Source organism: Danio rerio, chromosome 25, assembly GCF_049306965.1.
Source record: "Danio rerio strain Tuebingen ecotype United States chromosome 25, GRCz12tu, whole genome shotgun sequence".
Taxonomy (NCBI): Eukaryota; Metazoa; Chordata; class Actinopteri; order Cypriniformes; family Danionidae; genus Danio; species Danio rerio.
The window spans coordinates 25,731,032-25,749,843 of NC_133200.1; the positions used below are offsets into that span (position 1 = coordinate 25,731,032).

General features: G+C 36.9%; 2 protein-coding genes across 4 annotated transcripts in view; one reads left to right on the forward strand and one right to left on the reverse strand.

Moving 5' to 3' along the window:
• Positions 1 to 18,812, forward strand: part of b4galnt4a (beta-1,4-N-acetyl-galactosaminyl transferase 4a) — a 324,496-nt gene that overhangs the window by 230,315 nt on the left and 75,369 nt on the right. For all 3 annotated transcript variants that reach the window (XR_012400414.1, XM_068219134.2, XM_021473880.3), the window contains one exon: positions 5,340 to 5,407. Coding sequence is in view for 2 of the 3 variants with exons in the window: in XM_068219134.2 (XP_068075235.1) it covers positions 5,340 to 5,407 (68 nt within the window). In the remaining variant the exon portion in view is untranslated. The remainder of the gene's footprint in view (positions 1 to 5,339; positions 5,408 to 18,812) is intronic.
• On the reverse strand, positions 12,958 to 16,403 carry LOC141380969 (uncharacterized). Its single transcript, XM_073943165.1, has 3 exons — positions 16,108 to 16,403; positions 13,831 to 14,018; positions 12,958 to 13,659 (listed from the first exon to the last, which is right to left on the reverse strand). The coding sequence occupies exons 2-3, from the start codon at positions 13,917 to 13,919 to the stop codon at positions 13,329 to 13,331; spliced, it is 420 nt and encodes a 139-aa protein (XP_073799266.1). The 5' UTR covers positions 13,920 to 14,018; positions 16,108 to 16,403; the 3' UTR covers positions 12,958 to 13,328.

Below are 18,812 nucleotides of genomic sequence, written 5' to 3' on the forward strand. Positions count from 1 at the left end.
ACTGGGCGATAGTTCTTAGATGAAAAAAGGCAGTTTTTGTGACATGGGATATATGATTTTCAAAATTTTAATTGCTGTCCAATATAACACCCAGATCTTTTATAGTAGAGCTAATGCTAACATTGTATCCCTCAAATTGTAGGTTGAGTTGTTATAACAAGTAATACTATAATAACAATAATTATCTACTGTCATTATGGCAAAAACAGAAAAAAATCAGTTATTAGAAATTAGTTATTGTGTTTAGAAATGTGTTTTAAAAAAACCTTTCCGTTACACAGAAACTGGGGAATAATTCTGACTTCAACTGTACATTATTTCCATATGAACTCTTTTTAAAACTATATCATAGTGTCATACTTTTTCACAAGGCAAGCTGAATATTCATCGAAGCTTTATAGAACTGACACTAATCCTGTAAGTGGTGCTAGCAAGAAGTTTATACCCAATATTTTCTCTCATCCTTGCTTTTAAAAGATTTTTGCAGTCACCTTCAAGTGGAAATATACTGTAGCTTTCAGCTCTGGAGGCAAACATACAAAATCTCACAGATGCACAACGCATCTTTGTCCTCCAATCCCTGCGAGAGGCCGAGTTGGTTTGGCAGCGGAGGTAATTAGCATTGGCTGAGTCGCACATATGTGTCTGTGTGTGTTGATCTCGATGGCCATGCAAGGTGTGTGTGTGTGACAGTAAACACACTTTTGGTGAAAAGAGGGGCAAGTGTGGGGGAGATTTGAGAGAGACTTTTTGGTCAGCGAGTGTGTGTGATGAATGAAAGGCGTCTTTGAGGGCAGTGGATGATCCAGGAGGCATTATGATTCATTGCATCGGCGTGCGATCTGAACAGTAGCATTGAGACTGAGAGAGATGCCACACATGACAATTAAATAGAGGCATGCTGGGATGGAGTGCAGGGAGATCTCATTCTGGATCACTGCTCCAAGAGCCCTCATTAGTTACTGTGGGTTGGTGTGGAAATCGCTGCGGGTCAAGAAAGGAGTGTTTTGGATTCTGTATGAAAACTTTGATTCTACTATGGATTGTTATCTTTGGAGTTTATTTGAGGGAAACACAAGCTTATAAGTGTTTTAACCCTTTCACTGCCTGCTCTACCAAATGGGTGACCATGTTTTGACAGTTTTGAATAATCTCTGTTAAAGTCATTTAAAAAATGACTGTTTTAAATAATGGTTTACACACACAGCATTGTTGGTTCACAAAAAAATCTAACAAACAATCCTGTTGCACTTCTACACTTGATATAAGTTTTATTGTAAAAAAAAATAAAAAATAAAAATACATCAAAACAGGAGAATCTGAAATATTTTTATGGCATACTTCAAAAAACAAAGATGTTTTAGTATTTTTTTTTTAAATATTTGTTTAAAGGTTCAGGACACCCTTGAGAACTTTTTTTTTTAAATATTAACAGATGTGTGTGTGTTGAGCATCAGTTAAGACGATGTTAACACCTGTCAGTTTTAATTGTGGGGAAGAACTGGATCATTTTGAGCTTTTGTCAGCTTATTTCAGCTTCCAGGTTTAAAATGATTTTTGGGGCGGGATCAAAATCAGCGACGTAGCGCAGTACTGCAAGTGCAATGATGACGCGTCGGTTTCTCATTATTATTCATAGTGGAGTTTTCTTATCCTATGAGAAGAGCCGGCTGCTTAATTATTCATGAGAGCACGTGCTTTCGGACCCACGGCACGCAGTAGCCGTTCATAAAGGCTCGTATGTGTTTGTTTCCATGATCCACGGGATTTGTTGCATGTGATTTTCTCGCGGTCTTGTCAGGGCCGATCATACAGCAAAGCTGTGTGTGTGCTGCAAGCATTTTTGTCGGGAGAGCAGTACGAGAATTGAAGAATGGTGGACGTTGACTTTTATCAGGAGTTCGTTCACATTTAGACACATGGCCGTGCTGCTGTGTTTGCCTAAATCCTCTATATTACCAGCAGGGCTAAGGGTTAAAATAGACAGGTCAGGAGACCTGCTGCACTGAGTCTGCATTCAGATCTATAATTTAGACCCGGGGGTCGAGGGAGAATTCTCATTTATAGTGTTTACATGAACACACTTATCTTTATAATGATATAAATTGTGGTTATGTGTATAGGAAATTACTAATAACAAATGTAGCAGGGCATTCAATTACTGTTTATTTCTTTGCATTTCAACTTTGTGAACTATAAACGCATGCGTCTCCTCACAGTTTGTGTCTCATTTTGTGAGCTAACTGTTAACAACAGTTGTTCGCTCCCCTTCTCCCCTGCTGTCCACATCCACTCCTGCACTGTGCTCACGGAGCTCCACGCCCATTAATCATGCATCTTTTGAAAAAATTCTGAAGTAGACTTGGACTGGGAAATGTCGAAAAAGGGGGGTGTCATGGCCCTTTAAATAAATTGGTCTTACACTTCATATTTTCAGATTTTTCATAGTATATTTGATAATTCCGGTACTTTTACCAAAAACCGACATATCAATCATTTGGTAGAGGTTGATATATTAGCAATTATGGGATGTGTTGAAACTGATGTGTTAACTAGTAACATTAGATGTAAAGATTTTTTTTTTCTTGGTGGGGTAGAGAAAGGGTTAAAGGGGTTGGCTCAGAATGAGTCAAAATGCCCTTGATATGTTAAGATATTGATTAAAAATATCTTCCATAAACTCTAAAAATGCTGGGTTCCAAACAAACAATTTGAGTTGGAACAACATAAGGGTTTTAAGTTAACTTATTGGTTTGTTCAAATTTAAATGTGCTGAACACAAAACAATTAAGTTGTTGCAAAAAACTCAAGAATGGAGTTGTTATAGCTCTTTTTTATTGTTGGTTTGATCAAACAGCAAAAACTATTTTTGAGTGTACCAATAATATTTTAAATAAAGTACACTGCAAACAATATGTACATCAACCTAGCTATACAATCATCTTATTGATTCAGTAGTATTATTACAATACTGCACACAAACACACAAATACAATGTTAGATATCATTAGTTACATACACTGTAAAAAAGCTGGGTTCCATTCAATCAATTTGTGTTGGAACAACTTGAAGCAATTAAATTAACTTATTTGTTTTTACAAATTGAAGTTGATTAAACTTAAATCAATTAAGTTGCCACAAAAAAACCTCAAGAATTGTGTTGTTATAGCTCTTTTTAAATAAGTAGATTAAACAAACAACAAGTGCCATTTTTTGAGTGTACATCGTAAAAAAATGCAGGATTTTACATGTTCTCTCCACACAAATTGATTAGGTTAACTTATTTCACTTCATAAATTTGTTAACTTAATTGAGTATAAAACAACAGATTATCTCCAAATAAAAATAAAAAGTGCATACATTCATTTTCTTGCCAGCTTAGTCCCTTTATTAATCTGGGGTCGCCACAGTGGAATGAACCGCCAACTTATCAAGCAAGTTTTTACGCAGCGGACGCACTTCCAGCCGCAACTTATCTCTGGGAAACATCCACACACACACACTCATACACTATGGATAATTTTGCCTAATCAATTCACCTTTACCACATGTCTTTGGACTTGTGGGGGAAACCGGAACACATGGAGGAAACCTACGCGAACACAGGGAGAACATGCAAACTCCACACAGAAACAGCAACTGAGCCGAGGCTCGAACCATTGACCCAGTGACCTTCTTGCTGTGAGGCGACAGCACTACCTACTGCACCACTGCGTCTCCTAAGAGTTGTGTTGTTTCAACTAATTTTAGACAAGTAGTGTCACTTTTTGAGAGTAGATAACAGCTTTGTAGTATCACTAATGAGAACAGTCTGTATAAAAACTATGATTCTTAGCTATGACAAACTATGGATTGTTATTGTTGGAGTTTATTTGAGGGAAACACAAGCTTATAAGTGTTTTATGGGGAGTTGTATCAGAATGAGTCAAAAAGTCCTTGGCACTGTATGTTAAGGTAAAAATATCTTCCATAAATTGTATAAAATGACAATCGATTTGTGTTGGAACAATTGATTCATTCATTCATTTTCTTTTCAACTTAGTCTCTTTATTAATCTGGGGTCACCTCAGCGGAGGGAACCGGCAACTTTTCCAGCATTTGTTTTATGCAGCAGATGCTTTTTCAGCTGCTACACATATCTGGGAAAAATCCATACACACTCATTCACACTCATACACTGCAGACAATTTAGCCTACCCAGTTCACCAGTACCACATGTCTTTGAAATGTGAGGGAAACCGGAGCACCTGGAGGAAACCCACGCAAATGCGGGGAGAACATGCAAACTCCACACAGAAATGCCAACTGACCCAGCCAAGGCGTTGCCTACCCAAATGAATTAAATTAACTTTTTTGTTTTTTTCACATTTAGGTGGACTAAACATAAAACAATGAAGTTGTCACCAAAAACCCTCAAAGAATTGTTGTTTCAGCTCTTTTTCAATACGTAAACAGCAAGTGCCATTTTTTGAGTGTACGCTGTAAAAAATGCTTGATTCCACATACAGTAGTTCTCCCTTCACAGATTGATTAAGTTAACTTATTCAGTTTTACAAACGTGTTAACTTAATAGAGTATAAATCAATTAAGTTATCTGATGATGAAAATTGTGTTGTTTCAACTCATTTTAGATAAGCAGCAGGTGTCATTTTTGAGTGTAGATAACAACTTTGTAATATCACTAATGAGAACAGTCTGTATAAAACTATGGTTTATATATGGTATACATGGTAAGGCAGTGGTGCAGTAGGTAGTGCTGTCGCCTCACAGCAAAAAGGTCGCTGGGTTGCTGGTTCGAACCTCGGCTCAGTTGGTGTTTCTGTGTGGAGTTTGCATGTTCTCCCTGCCTTCACGTGGGTTTGCTCCGGTTTCCCCCACAGTCCAAAGACAGGCGGTACAGGTGAATTGGGTAGGCTAAATTGTCCATAGTGTATGAGTGTGTGTGTGAATGTGTGTGTGGATGTTTCCCAGAGATGGGTTGCGGCTGGAAGGGCATCCGCTGTGTAAAAACTTGCTGGATAAGTTGGTGGTTCATTCTGCTGTGGTGACCCCGGATTAACAAAGGGACTAAGCTGACAAGAAAATGAATCAATTTTTTTTTATTATTATTTATTAGTTGATACAACTCAATTTTGATTAATTAGTTTGAAAAAGCAGGAAAACTATTTTGTGAGTGCTTACTCTATAGAAAAAGCAAATCTAAGGGTCAAAATGAAAATTTAAAGAAAGAAAATGTCTAATTGATTAATATGGCCTATTTAAGCATTTAGCAGTTTACAACATTTGACCATGATGAGATTAATAAGAGTATTCATGACCAATGAAACTGTGTGTTTCAGCTGGGATCTGAGTGGACCGCTCCAGGAGAGTTTACCAAGTTCAGGTCCCAGGCATCCAAGTCTGTGCAGTAAGTACATACAATTTACACATCTGCATATTAGTATGCTGTTCCAAACACAACATTTGTATCTTTCTTGGGCTGTCTCTGACTAAAGATTTTCTCAGTCTAAACTAATTGCACATTTATTAAAATTCATTTAATCAGACCTACCTTAGCAAATACTGTGATACCATCACACTTTATATTTGATGGTCTGTTTGTTGAATTTAAGTTACATTGCATCTACATGCCAACTAATTTTCATTAGATTATAAGTAGACTGTTGGGTTAGGGTTAATGTAATTCTACTTTCAAAGTTTCTTATAGTCAGTTAAATGTCTGTTAAAGGAGCTGGATCAGCAGATATTAAGCAGACAGTTCACTAATACTCAAATGGACCATCAAAATAAAGTGTTACCCAACTGACCGACAAAAACTGTATTGATTAAGTCTGTTCTGGTCGACTATTGACTAGTCGACGATTAGGGGGCAGCCCTATATCTTTCATAACTTTTTTATAACATCCATAGTCATTAACATAGCCATGTTTGTGCTGTATTTTATGTGTGTGTGTGTTCTTTTCTTGTTGTATCCCCCAATCAACGGCTTCAGTACTTTCTTTGTAAACAAATCGCCCACATTCATGTGCATTGATGCTGTTATTTTACCCCTGATGGTGTTGATTGGTTTGGTAATTGGAGGAAATTGCTGGTCTTTATCGGATCGTGCATTTAATGATCGCCTTACTCTGCTCCGCTCAAAGCGCCCTCATCATTTACAGCCATATGACTGCTGCAATTTAAAATATCACGTCCAAGAATGAGCTGTGCAGCTTCTAAGATAGAAACCTCCTTTTAGCTTCAAAAAAGCGCTGTATATGAGCAATCTATTAGCATATCGTATTTCTAGTCTTTCCATAAAAAGCCTTTAACAGCCAGCTAGCCGTTTTAATTCGGCACTCCCTGCACTAATGCTCCATTAATAATGGCTTCAAATGGATCTGCTGGAATTAGCAGTGGGTTTGTTTCCATATATGTGGCTGTAAAGTGATCCATGGCCTGGCCTTTATCTTGAGTGTATTTAATAATGCATAAACTAATCCAACCTCATTTCGTGAACCTTAGTGTATAGATAGTAACCCGCTGAGGAACATTTTCGAATTTCAGGAGATAATGCTCTTGCTGGATGATTTAAGTCTTTATATTTAGCAATTTAGATTTATGAATGTACAGAATAATGGATATCTAGAGTGCCAGATGGCTGTTGTCAGATTCATAAAAATGTACAGCATTAAATAAGTGTTTCCACAAAAATAAACACAATATAATAATAATAATAATAATAATAATAATAATAATAATAATAATAATAATAATAATAATAATAATAATAATAGTATGAATAATACATTTTAATTTACTACTTTTTGCTGATTATTTTGCATAATGTTAAATATTATGAAACAGCTTTCTGGAATGCACTTTAAACCCCACTGTTGTCATTACTAAATATATTCATATAAAATAACTTGAAATTACTTAAAATACCAAGTTTTGGTGTCAAATCTTAAACGGGTGTGTTTAACTTACTTATTAGGCAGCAAAAACTTTTAATTAATATTTTAAGTTCTTTGAACGTAACATTTTAATTTCTTTAAATAATTCACCATGCTTCCGTTTAAAATGATTGGTTGCGCTTAAAATTCTGCCTTGACAACTGAGCTGATTGGTCAATATATGTTATATGCCACATGGTAGTCATTTTGCCTGTGAAGCTAAATTTTGCTGAAGAGCAGCAGTAAAGAGGCATGAACCCATCTGATGAAAGAGAAACATTAATTATTAAGTAGATATTTGAATGCTTACAAACATTATTCATAATTGATATACATGCAGGGGCAACATGGTGGTGCAGTGGGTAGACATCTAATAGAGGTCTAAAAGACATCTAATAGAGGTCTAAAAGACATCTAATAGACATCTAACAGTAGTCCAAACCTAGACTCATCAAATAGACAGATTAGACAGACTAAAGCCTCAGTCACACTGCACTGTTTACCCCATAAACTTCCATTCATACGCATGCAAATGCGACAGACCAAAAATGCAAGCTAATGCAACAAGTTTCACAGTTCGCTATGCTGCAAAGTTCAAGCTTGGGCAACTCTGACATGCAAAATTGCATCACATGACTGCTTGAGACCAAATGAAGATCAAAGCATGATCTCTCTACAGAAATGTAAAATATGGATCAATCGCTGGCTTTTTGAAATGTCTTATCATCTTGTTTAACCCGGTCTCTAGTCGCATTATGCACCGTACTACAGAATTTTGTATGCTCAAATTGCTACTGTGACCACGACATAATTTGTAACTGTTAAGTTGATTTAGCTTTTTATAATTTTTTATAATTATGCACATAGTTCATGTACCTCAATTTTTTAAGGCAACAGGTTTACTCGCTTTTTTTATGTAAAGTTAACTTATCGTTTTAATATCAAGAGGTTTACTCACTTATTTTGAGAAAAATTCAAATAAGAATTTTTTTACAGCGAATTACAAAGTACAGTGCATTCGGAAAGTATTTATAGCATCTCACTTTTTCTACATTTTTTTATGTTACAGCCTTATTTCGAAATGGATTAACTAATTTATTTTCTCAAAAGTCCTCACACAATACCCCATAATGACAATGTGTTTTTTTTCGTTTGAAATTGTTGCAAGTTTATTAAAAATAAAAAACCTGAAAAATCACATGTACATAAGTATCCACAGCCTTTGCTGTGAAGCTCTAAATTAAGCTCAGGTACATTCTGTTTCCACTAATCATTCTTGATTCAGCAGCTTAATTGGAGTTCACCTGTGGTAAATTCAGTTGATTGTACATGATTTGAAAAGACACCTGTCTATATAAGGTCCCAGGGTTGACAGTGCATGTCAAAGTACAAACCATGCATGAAGACAAAGGAATTGTCTGTAGACCCATGAGACAAGATTGTCCAAAGGCACAAGGAGGGTTACATAAAAATGTCTGCTGCTCTGAAAGTTAGAATGAGCACAGTGGCCTCCATCATCCGTAAGTGGCCAGCCATCTAAGCTGAGTGATAGGGAGAGAAGGGCCTTAGTCTGGGAGGTGATCAAAAACCCAGTGGTCACTCTTTCTGAGCTCCAACATTCTTCTGTGGAGAGAGGAGAACCTAACAGAAGGATAACCATCTGTGCAGCAATCCTGCCTGTATGGTAGAGTGCCCAGACGGAATCCACTTCCCATCCTGAAATTTGCCAAAAGGCATCTAAAGGACTCTCAGACCATAAGAAACAAAATTCTTTGGTCTGATGAGACTGATGCGACATTTCATCTTCCTGCAGAACAATTACCCAAAGCACACCGTCAAAACATCAATTGAGTGGCTTCGCAACAACTCTGTGAACATCCTTGAGTGGCCCAGCCAGATCCCAGAACTAAATTCGATTGAACATCTCTGGAGCTATCTGATAATGGCTGTGCACTGTTGCTTCCCATCCAACCTGAGCTCGAGAGCTTTTCGACCAATAGATTTCTATTTATACACATGCAAATGCGGCAGACCGGCAACACAAGCTCGTGAAACAAGTTTTGTAGTTCGCTATGTTGCAAAGTTCAAGCTTGGTGAACTCTGATCTGCGAAATTGCATGTGACTGCTTGAGACCAATTGAAGAAACATGACCTCTCTATACAGAAATTTAAAATATATACCAATCGCTCGCTTTTTAATGTCTAAATGTCTTGTTTAAATCCACCCCTATTCACAGTGCGGTACAATAGAATTTTGCATGCTCAAATTCTTGTGACCACGTCATTAGTCATTTATACATGTCTATTGACAACTAGTTTATTTTCAAACTATTGTTTGAAGTCTATTAAATTTTCACTAACAAACCACATTTGTCTTTGTTTTGTCCAAGATGTCTACGTCTAGTCGTCTATTAGAGTTCCATTAAACACAAAAAGCTTGCTGGGTAATAACAGAGGCTTATCCAGGTACAAAAAATGCCTAATTCTGACTATTAAAAAAATAAGATTATTGTTGGCACGTTAGGAGATTTTTTATATCTGCAAAATTTACATTTACCTAAAGAGCAACTAAATTATTACATCTCTGACAAGCTTTGGCTTTTTTTTTTAGTTTTGCGGCAATTAACTTTGTAATTAGCGGTATAATGTACATCCAGCCAGTTATTTTATATATTATACCTTACATAACACCTCGTTGCCACTTACTCTATGGCTGTATAACTGTTCGTATGGATCTAAATAAAAATACTACTACTACTACTACTACTACTACTACTACTACTACTACTAATAATAATAATAATAATAATAATAATAATAATAATAATAATAATAATAATTATTATTATTATTATTATTATTATTATTATTATTATTATTATTATTTAATATTTATTTTTTTACTGATATTTCAAGTAGTTTGATGCAATTTATGTTCTTGATTTGGTTATAATTACAAAAAACAGGTATTGACCTGTCAGTACTTTTCCTGTTATTGTTCAAATTTATATCTCCTAGTATAAAGTTTATAAATGTACACTACCATCTGAATGTTTAGAGTCAGTATGGTTTCATATTATAACTAAATTGTTCATTTTATTCAGCAAGGATTATATTCAGCAACACTGAATATTGGTTGCTGAAAATGTACAGTAGCTTTGCCTAAGTCACCTCACCTACACTTGACCGCTGGCTGTGAGTCACTAAAGAGCATTTGATTTTTCTGCATTATTCATTCAGTGTACCCGCGTATAAGTCTTTCACCTATTACTGCCCTTGACGTTGAACTGGATGGAGGAAGTAGACCCTTGGGAATAAGGCTACGATCCCAAACCTGAATAGAATTGCTGTTCTTGTGCTTCTTATTTTGTTTTAATATAGAAAAACATACAAACTTAGAAAAACATACAAATTGGGGCAAGATAATAAACCGAAGCACTAAACAAATTTTGAGGTGATTAAAAGCAAATTTGACAACATAAAAGCTTTTATTATAATAAACTGAATGCTAATGTTTGACATAACATTGGGAATTCTTTGTTGGTCTCTTGCGATGTGTGCTGTGACTTGCAAGGCTTATCCATGACTGGCGCATGCTTATAATGTCTTAATTACTTCTCGTTTAATCAAGAAAACCCATAGTTAGCCTCAGATTAGATATCAAAGAGCAGCCCAGTTGAGTGACCTATGAGTTGATAATCTATGAAAATAAATTTCTATGTGAAGCACACAGTGGACTGATTTCATTATTGATGCCAAAAATCCTTCATTAGCATTTTTCTAAGGTAATACAGATACTCAGATATTCACAATAGTGTTTTGCTTGTACGTGGCAAATTCAGTCTACAATTGACTTTAGTTGACTTTGTTTTTGGCAGTGTTTTAAGCTAACAATAATGTTATTTCTAGGGGAGTTGGGCCTAATGTTTTACGAAGCTAGCCCAGATACCATACGAATATGGGCCACTTTAAGCATGTATGCGGCACTGGTGGTATTCCTTTGGCCTAGACAAAATGAATGTGAGCCTAAAGTGGCCCACCTGTGCAATGGCAAAGATTCAAATTAATATATGGGCCATTTAAGGCAAAGATTTGGCACTTATGGCAAAATGTAATCTGAATGTGAGCCTAATTTGGCCCACGTGGCAAATGATAAATTTGGCCCAAATGACGGAGGACAAATGTGGGCCACAGTTGGCAAAAATGTGGCATAGTCATTTAATGGTGTTCTGGGTCTAAACCTAAAGTGGCCCACACGTGTAAGTGCAAATGGGGCCCAGTTATCTTAAGACAAATGTGGGCAACTTTTGGCAAATATTTGGCATAGTAAGCTCTGGCTGTTGAGGTTGTAAGCCTAATGTGGCCCAGATATGATATGGCAAATGTGGCCCAGTTATCCTAAAACAAATGTAGGCCACTTTTGGCAAATATTTAGCACCTTTAGCTCTGGCTTATGTGGCTGTGAGCCTAAAGCGGCCCAGAGAAGATATAGCAAATCTGGCCCAGTTATCTTAAAACATACGTGGACCACACAGACTAAAGTCACCATCATGGAGAAAAGTGTTTGCTTTAGTTGGGCTCATGGCCCAACTAAACCTCTTAATATAAATGTTCTTTTAAGCTGCTGTAACTTTTAATAATTTTGCTTGAAAAGTATATTCATTACAGCAAACAAGCCAAGTTAAAAATAAATAAATAACTAAAAATAAAACAATAAAATTAAGTGATGAAATAATATAATTCACTGATGTTACCCAATGTTTTATTCATTTATTAAAAGTAACATAATAACATGCTTGCACATGCCACAGAATTTTAAAAGTTTATAAGCTAAAAAAAATCTATTGTTCAACTTCTGCTTACAGATACATCAATAATCAGCACGTGCTCAACAACGGTGACAATTAACAAAATGAACAAAACTCACAAACAGGAGACTAAAAGTGACTAAATCAACAATGTCGACATAAACAGCAGAATCAAAAGCAAATAATGAAAACTGTAGCATCAATAAGCTATGGAATGTGTTCATACTGCAATGCATGCTGGGATTTTTGTACTTTGCCACACCCAGCAAGTGTAAGGTGTAGGCCAGATCTGGGCCAGAATAAAAGCAGAATGTGGCCCAGAATAGGATCAGTTCTGGTTCATTTGGTTGAATTCTGGCTGACATGTGGAATGTTTATGGCTTAATTGTGGCCCATATCTGGCAAACAAGAGTGGACCGCCCTATTGCCATCATTCCATGCGGTATGTGGGCCGGATTTAAGTGTCTGGTGTGGGCCAGATTTGAGCCAGAATAAAAGCAGAATGTGGTCCAGAATAGGCTCTGTTCTAGTTCATTTGGTTGAATTCTGGCTGACATGTGGAATGTCTATGGCTTAATTTTGGCCCATAACTGGCAAACTGGAGCGGACCGCCCTATTGCCATCATTCCATGCGGTATGTGGGCCGGATTTAAGTGTCTGGTGTGGGCCAGATTTGAGCCAGAATAAAAGCAGAATGTGGCCCAGAATAGGCTTACTTCTGGTTCATTTGGTGAAATTCTGGCTGACGTGGAATGTCTAGGGCTTAATTGTGGCCCATAACTGGCAAACAGGAGTGGACCACCCTATTGACATCATTCCATGCGGTATGTGGGCTGGATTTAAGTGTGTGGTGTGGGGCGGATTTGAGCCACATGAATTGTGCTATCTGAGAAAAGTCTTGCTACAGTTCACAGCAATTTCAAATTTGTAAGGTAGATACAGTAAACATCAAAATTTGAAAACAATTTATAAACACGTTTTGTTCAGTTTATTGTAATCCTCATTCAAAATTACAAGGACAATGCTGAAGAAGTGTTTTTTTTTTAAAGCACCAAGACACTTTAAATAAAGCCTTCTGTTTTGTGAAGAATTAGAGAATTAAAATCAATTTGAATTTATTTTTAGGATTATAATTAAAATGTCACAAGTCAATGGTAGGATGTGTAAAAGCCCACTTCAACACTGTCACAGCCACACAGGAAAGGCAAAGGAGGTTAAATCTTTAAGGCATTTATTCAAGCGAAGCAACAACAGCTGAGAATGGAGCAGGTGAGTGGAGAAGCAGAGAGTGATCTCACACGCAGTTCAAAATGATAAGTTTAGTTCTTCAGTAACACCAACACACACTCATAGACACTGTCCTTGAGCTGGTTGATTTGCATCCACCGAAGAAAGGGGACATCCACGGAAGAGCACAGGAGAAATCAGGAGAGTCATTAAGGAAGACCATCAGACTTTGATTTCAGCCGGTGAGTGACTGGACGAGGTGAGACCTTATGGTGTACTGGTAATTTGGTTTGCAGGTGTGGGCTATTAGTATTCTGGTGATGGTTCACGTGTGTGGTGTGTGGTGATTGGTGAATGATTAAGGTGGTTGGGACTGCGGGAAGGAGTAAAGGGTGTGAGAGTATCCCCCCGCCTCCCTGCCTCCATGGGTGACTCCAGGCACCCATTGATTTGAGGCAGGGACGGCCTCGAGGTCGGGGAGCAGGATGGTCTTGATATCTGTGGTGAAACTCTTTAGGAGGAAGGTAGGATCTAAGTTGTCAGTGTGGGAAGCCCATGATCTCTCCTCGGGACCGAATTGATCAGGTACTGGAGTTGACCGTCCCACCGTTGGGAGTCGAGATTTTTTGACCTGACAGATGTTGTCGCTGAGGACTTGGCTGGTTCTGGAGGGGGAGGCGGTTCTGGTTCTGTGAATGGAGGAGAAATTAAGTGAGAATAAGGTTTGAAAAGGGAAACGTGAAAGGTAGGTGAAATTCCATAGTATGGGGGCAAATTACGGTAGGTGACAGAATTAGTTCGTGAGTGAATGGTAAACGACAGGGCAGACGGAGGCGAATGTCTTGGGTGAAAGGCTATACCTTGTCTCCAGGGTTGTAATTGGGGTTAGGTAACCTGTAGCGAGTGGCGGCGTCGGTATACCTCCGTACTGCCTGCTGGAGATGGACATGTGCTGAGTCCCACACCCTTTTGCTCTCTCAGAACCAGTGGTCTACTGCGGGCACGTCAGAGGTCTTGCCTGTCCAAGGGAACAGGGATGGCTGGTAACCTAGAACACATTGAAATGGGGTTAGACCTGAAGAGGTTTGGCGAAGAGAATTCTGAGCATATTCAGCCCATGGTCTGGAGAGTATTTGACACATCTGAGGGTGTGACAGACACATTTGCAACTACAGTACATCACTAGTTTCTCACACTGCTTTAGTGTGATTGATTCATAATTCTTTCAGTCTCTTCCACAGTTTGGTGAATGTAATGTGTTTCCATTCAAAGCCTTGATGCCAAAAAAAATCTGAGATTCTCAATCAGGTTTTGATCAGGACTTAAGGCTGGCCATTTTTCTACTTTTATTGTTTTCAGCTTCAAGGAACTGCTTATCCAATTTGCGTTGTGATAGGGTTCATTGTCGTGTCTGACAATTGCTGCCTGATGAACATAAAGAAGGAACCCCATGTTGCAGAAGGAGCTTTTGAGAAACACTTGCAATCTGTATATAACTACATAGGAGGCCTGTTACAAAAATATCCCTCTAACCATGACACTTCATCCTCCACCTATCACTTTGACATTGAACAAATAAATAGAACTTGCTTTCATTACTAAATTGAACTTCGAACCTGTTCTCTGTCGACACAACATGCAATGGCTGAAATGGTAGTCACTTTTGGGTTCATCAAGAAAATCTGCTGTTGGAGGGTTTCATTCTTCACTTTAAAATGGTTGACCATTTTGCAGTCAATTCAAACCAGAAATTGACATTATGTCAGTTTAACAAAGATCAATGTGAAAGCATGTGTTTTTTTTAATTATTACTTTATTGTGTTTACATTTTTCGTAATGTAAGACATATTCTAACTTTACATAGAACTAAGCAGTGACCTGCTGATATAACATTTTTGTTCCTTTATGTATTTAGTTTACATACGTAATCAAGTTATATCCTGAGATGTAGTTTTCTGTAAATTATATTATCTTTATATGTGGCCAAATCTTGAGGACATCTTAAGGGATAGTTCACCCAAAAATATAAATGTAGTTATTATTTACTCACCCTCAAGTTGCTCCAAATCTGTACAAGTTACATTATTCTGTTGAACACTAAAGATATTTAGAACCATTGACTTCCATAGTAGAAAAACCCCCCAGCTTTCTTCAAAATATATTATTTTGTGTTCAACAAAAAAAAGTTAAACATATGAGGCGTTGTGTAGGATTTAAAGCAAACTTTGCTTATCAACACACATAGAACATGTGCATATACACCTATAAAGTACTTACCTGTACATATACACCTATATACTTTTGGATGTTCAAAACAACATACTGTATATGAAACTTGGATATATACATATAAACTTGATGCATGCATAAACCCCAACATTAACAAACACGCATACATATCAACGTGCTGCATGCAAACATACACACTCGCATATGCATACAATCTCGATTTTTGCATAAACATCCACATTAACACACACATACATATGCATGTGTCACATTTATATGTTTATACCCAAGTTGTATAAATGTTGTTTTGAACATCCAATAGTATAGGTGTATTTGTGAGTAATTTATAGGTGTATATGTATGTGTTTTATGTATGTGTTGATAAGGGAAAGTTGATTTGAATTCTACATTATCTTTATTGTTTATATTATTCGCCTCATATAAACCGGTTTGGAAAACATAAAGGGTGAATAAATTATTATTATTAGTAGTAGTATTTTGTTTTTTGGGGTAAATTGTCCCTTAAATAATACTTTTAAGCAAATCTATCATAGACTTATTATTGAAATGACACTATCCTTAGAGCAAGTAAACCAACTAGACTGAGTAAAGCAAATGGATAGGCATTGTTAAGATTTTCTGTAAGACCGTTTATCATGATTACCGTGATCATAAATCAATGGCGTTATTGCATTTGAGGAATAGAGAAAGAGACGGGGAATGATGGGTATTGATCGAAGGTTAAGCACTTTGCTTTTTAAGCAAGCTAGTTCGTCCTGTAGAAGCAGGCATGAATCTTTCCATCCGTACACAGCATTGATTAGATAAGGTATCTTATCTAACAGCGCATCTAGCCAACACAATAAAAGACAGACTTCTTCACTGGCATCTATTCAGAGCGCACTCACCTGGGTTGAGTTGAGCTAAGCCGAGTGCACCACTTTCACGTTGAAGAACTCCTCTTTCTTTTCTGTAAAGTCTATTTTCTTCAACACAGGAAGTACATGCTTCAGTCTACATTTTTGTGAAAGCGCTAAAAATGTACCTATTAAGTTTAACTGCAGTTTCTGCAGGGTAACTAGTAGAATCTTTAAAAAGTCTTAAATTTTATAGTATAAAGATAAGGTCCTAATTAATCTTAAAATGTCTTAAATCTTCATGTCAAAGGTGTTAAAAATGCTATCTAACCTACTTCATAATGAAGATTTAGTTTCTGTTTTCTGTCTATCTTTCACCTAGAACGAAATAGGTGGAGCCCATCAAATTAAACACCTGTGTGGATTTCGCTTGAGCAAGCTCATCTTGTCGGGATTTCACTCTATAATCGCTTTTGTTAACATTTACAATAGCAAATAAAGAATTTGATGCATCGATCACATGACCAGCCTGGTGACTCGATTAGTTTTTCGGTATATATAATAAAGTTTTAAGACTGGTAATTAAATAGTTATGCTGTGTAATTTTTTGCAAATTTGGTATTGTAATATAAACACTCACCGGCCACTTTATTAGGTTCACCTGTCCAATTGCTCTTTAACGCAAATCCCTAATCAGCCAATCACATGGCAGCAACTCAATACATTTAGGCATGTAGACATGGTCAAGACGATCTGTTTCAAAATTTGGCATCAACACCCTGAAAGCATGCATCCATCCTGCCTTGTATCAACGGTTCAGGCTGGTGGTGGTGGTTTAATGGTGTGAACACTTTGGGCCCATTAGTACCAATTGAACATTGTGTCAGCGCCACAGTACACCAGTGTTGTTGCTGACCATGTCAATCCTGTTATGACCACAGTGTACCCATTTTCTGATGGCTACACCTTTAATGAATCATCTCAGACTAGTTTCTTGAATATGACAATGAGTTCACTGTACTCATATGGCCTCTACAGTCACCAGAACCTAATCCAATAGAGCACTTTAGGGATGTGGTGGAATGGGAGATTTGCATCATGGATGTGCAGCCGACAAATCTGCAGCAACTGTGTGATGCTATTATGTCAATATGGACCAAAATGGCTTGTAAAGTACAAGTACTAGTAAAGTGTACCTAAGCCCCCCTGTTTATTTTTTTCCCCGTTTTTCTGTTTAACAGAGAGCAGATTCCAACACATTTCTAAACATTAATTTTCTTTTCAGCTCAGTCCCTTAATTAATTCGGGGTCGCCACAGTGGAATGAACCGCCAACTTATCCAGCATGTTTTTACGCAGCGGATGCCCTTCCAGCCACAACCCATCTCTGGGAAACATCCACACACACACTCATACACACAATTAGGCAAATTATTGCATAATAATGCTTTGTTCTGTAAACTATCAAAAAAAAAAAAAAATTTGCCTGAAGGGGCTAATAATTTTGTCCTTAAATTTTTTATTTTTTATTTTTTAAATAAGAACTGCTTTTATTCTAGCCAAAATAAAACAAATACGACTTTCTCCAGAAGAAAAAAAACATTATCAGACATACTGTGGAAATTTCTTTGCTCTTGTAAACATAATTTGGGAAATATTTAAAAAAGAGAAAAAATGGAGGGGGAGGGAGGGTTGATAATTCTGACTTCAACTGTATGTGTGTGTGTGTGTGTGTGTGTGTGTGTGTGTGTGTGTGTGTGTGTGTGTGTGTGTGTGTGTGTGTGTGTGTGTGTATTATATTAGCATACACACACACACACAATGTCAGAGGGGCTGTTGGTGCTGCTTATGTGATTTAGAAAATTATGTGATTGGAGAACAAATGGTGTGTGGGAAGACCAGGTGGCCTTAATGCATATAGAAAGGCAAGGCCCTGAGTGAGGATACAAAGATGGGTTCCACTGAATATGACTCGCACAGATATGACAGATATGTTTTTGCTCTTTAATGCAAGAAAGAGAGACACAGGGTTTTTGACACCGCATTTGGCATTTACACAAAAGTGTCATTTTCACCTGGAAATCTTTCAGGTTATGTCATGGGGTATAGGGATGCCAGTTTCTTGGTTCAATTCAAATCTGATTAGTGAGCTCTCAGTTTGATTCAGATGATTGTGATTCATAAAATTCATGAGGAATAATCATGATTTAAACTACTCTAAACTTACTGTCTGCTCTGGCCACCTTGCGTAATTCTGATTATCTAAAGAACCACATTGTAGGAGTAATTTGTGATCAGTCTACTCTGTTCTGTATTTTTATTTGAATGAAATTGATTAGTTTTATGCTGAGTTGTACATCTTTCACACACTAAAATGTAATACTAATTTGGTTAAAAGCTTATTAGAAAATAAATAAACTGAATTTGTTTATTAAAATAGAGCATGAACTTATACACTGTGAATGCACTTAATGTGTGATGAGAACTTTTTAAATATTTTTTAAAAATGTGTGGTGATGGAAATGACACAATTTATAGTGAAAAAAAATGAAAAATAGCTTCACCAATTAGCTTTGAATTGATACTAGCCTTTCATGTATACAAAACACTCGTATTTGCCTTAATTTTCTTGGGTTTTTAAAAACATCTTTGAAAGTACAACATGATTGGATTTGACGTAGAATAAATGTATTTGCTTATCAAGCATTATTTACCTTGATTTTTCTTCAAGTGTTGTTGATGAAAAATTTAATTCCC

Coding starts and splice junctions, on each gene's coding strand:
- LOC141380969 (XM_073943165.1), bottom strand. CDS start 13,919: ATGTCCATCTCCAGCAGGCAGTACGGAGGTATACCGACGCCGCCACTC. Junction 13,660..13,830: donor ATTACAACCCTGGAGACAAG/GTATAGCCTTTC, acceptor CTCCATTCACAG/AACCAGAACCGCCTCCCCCT.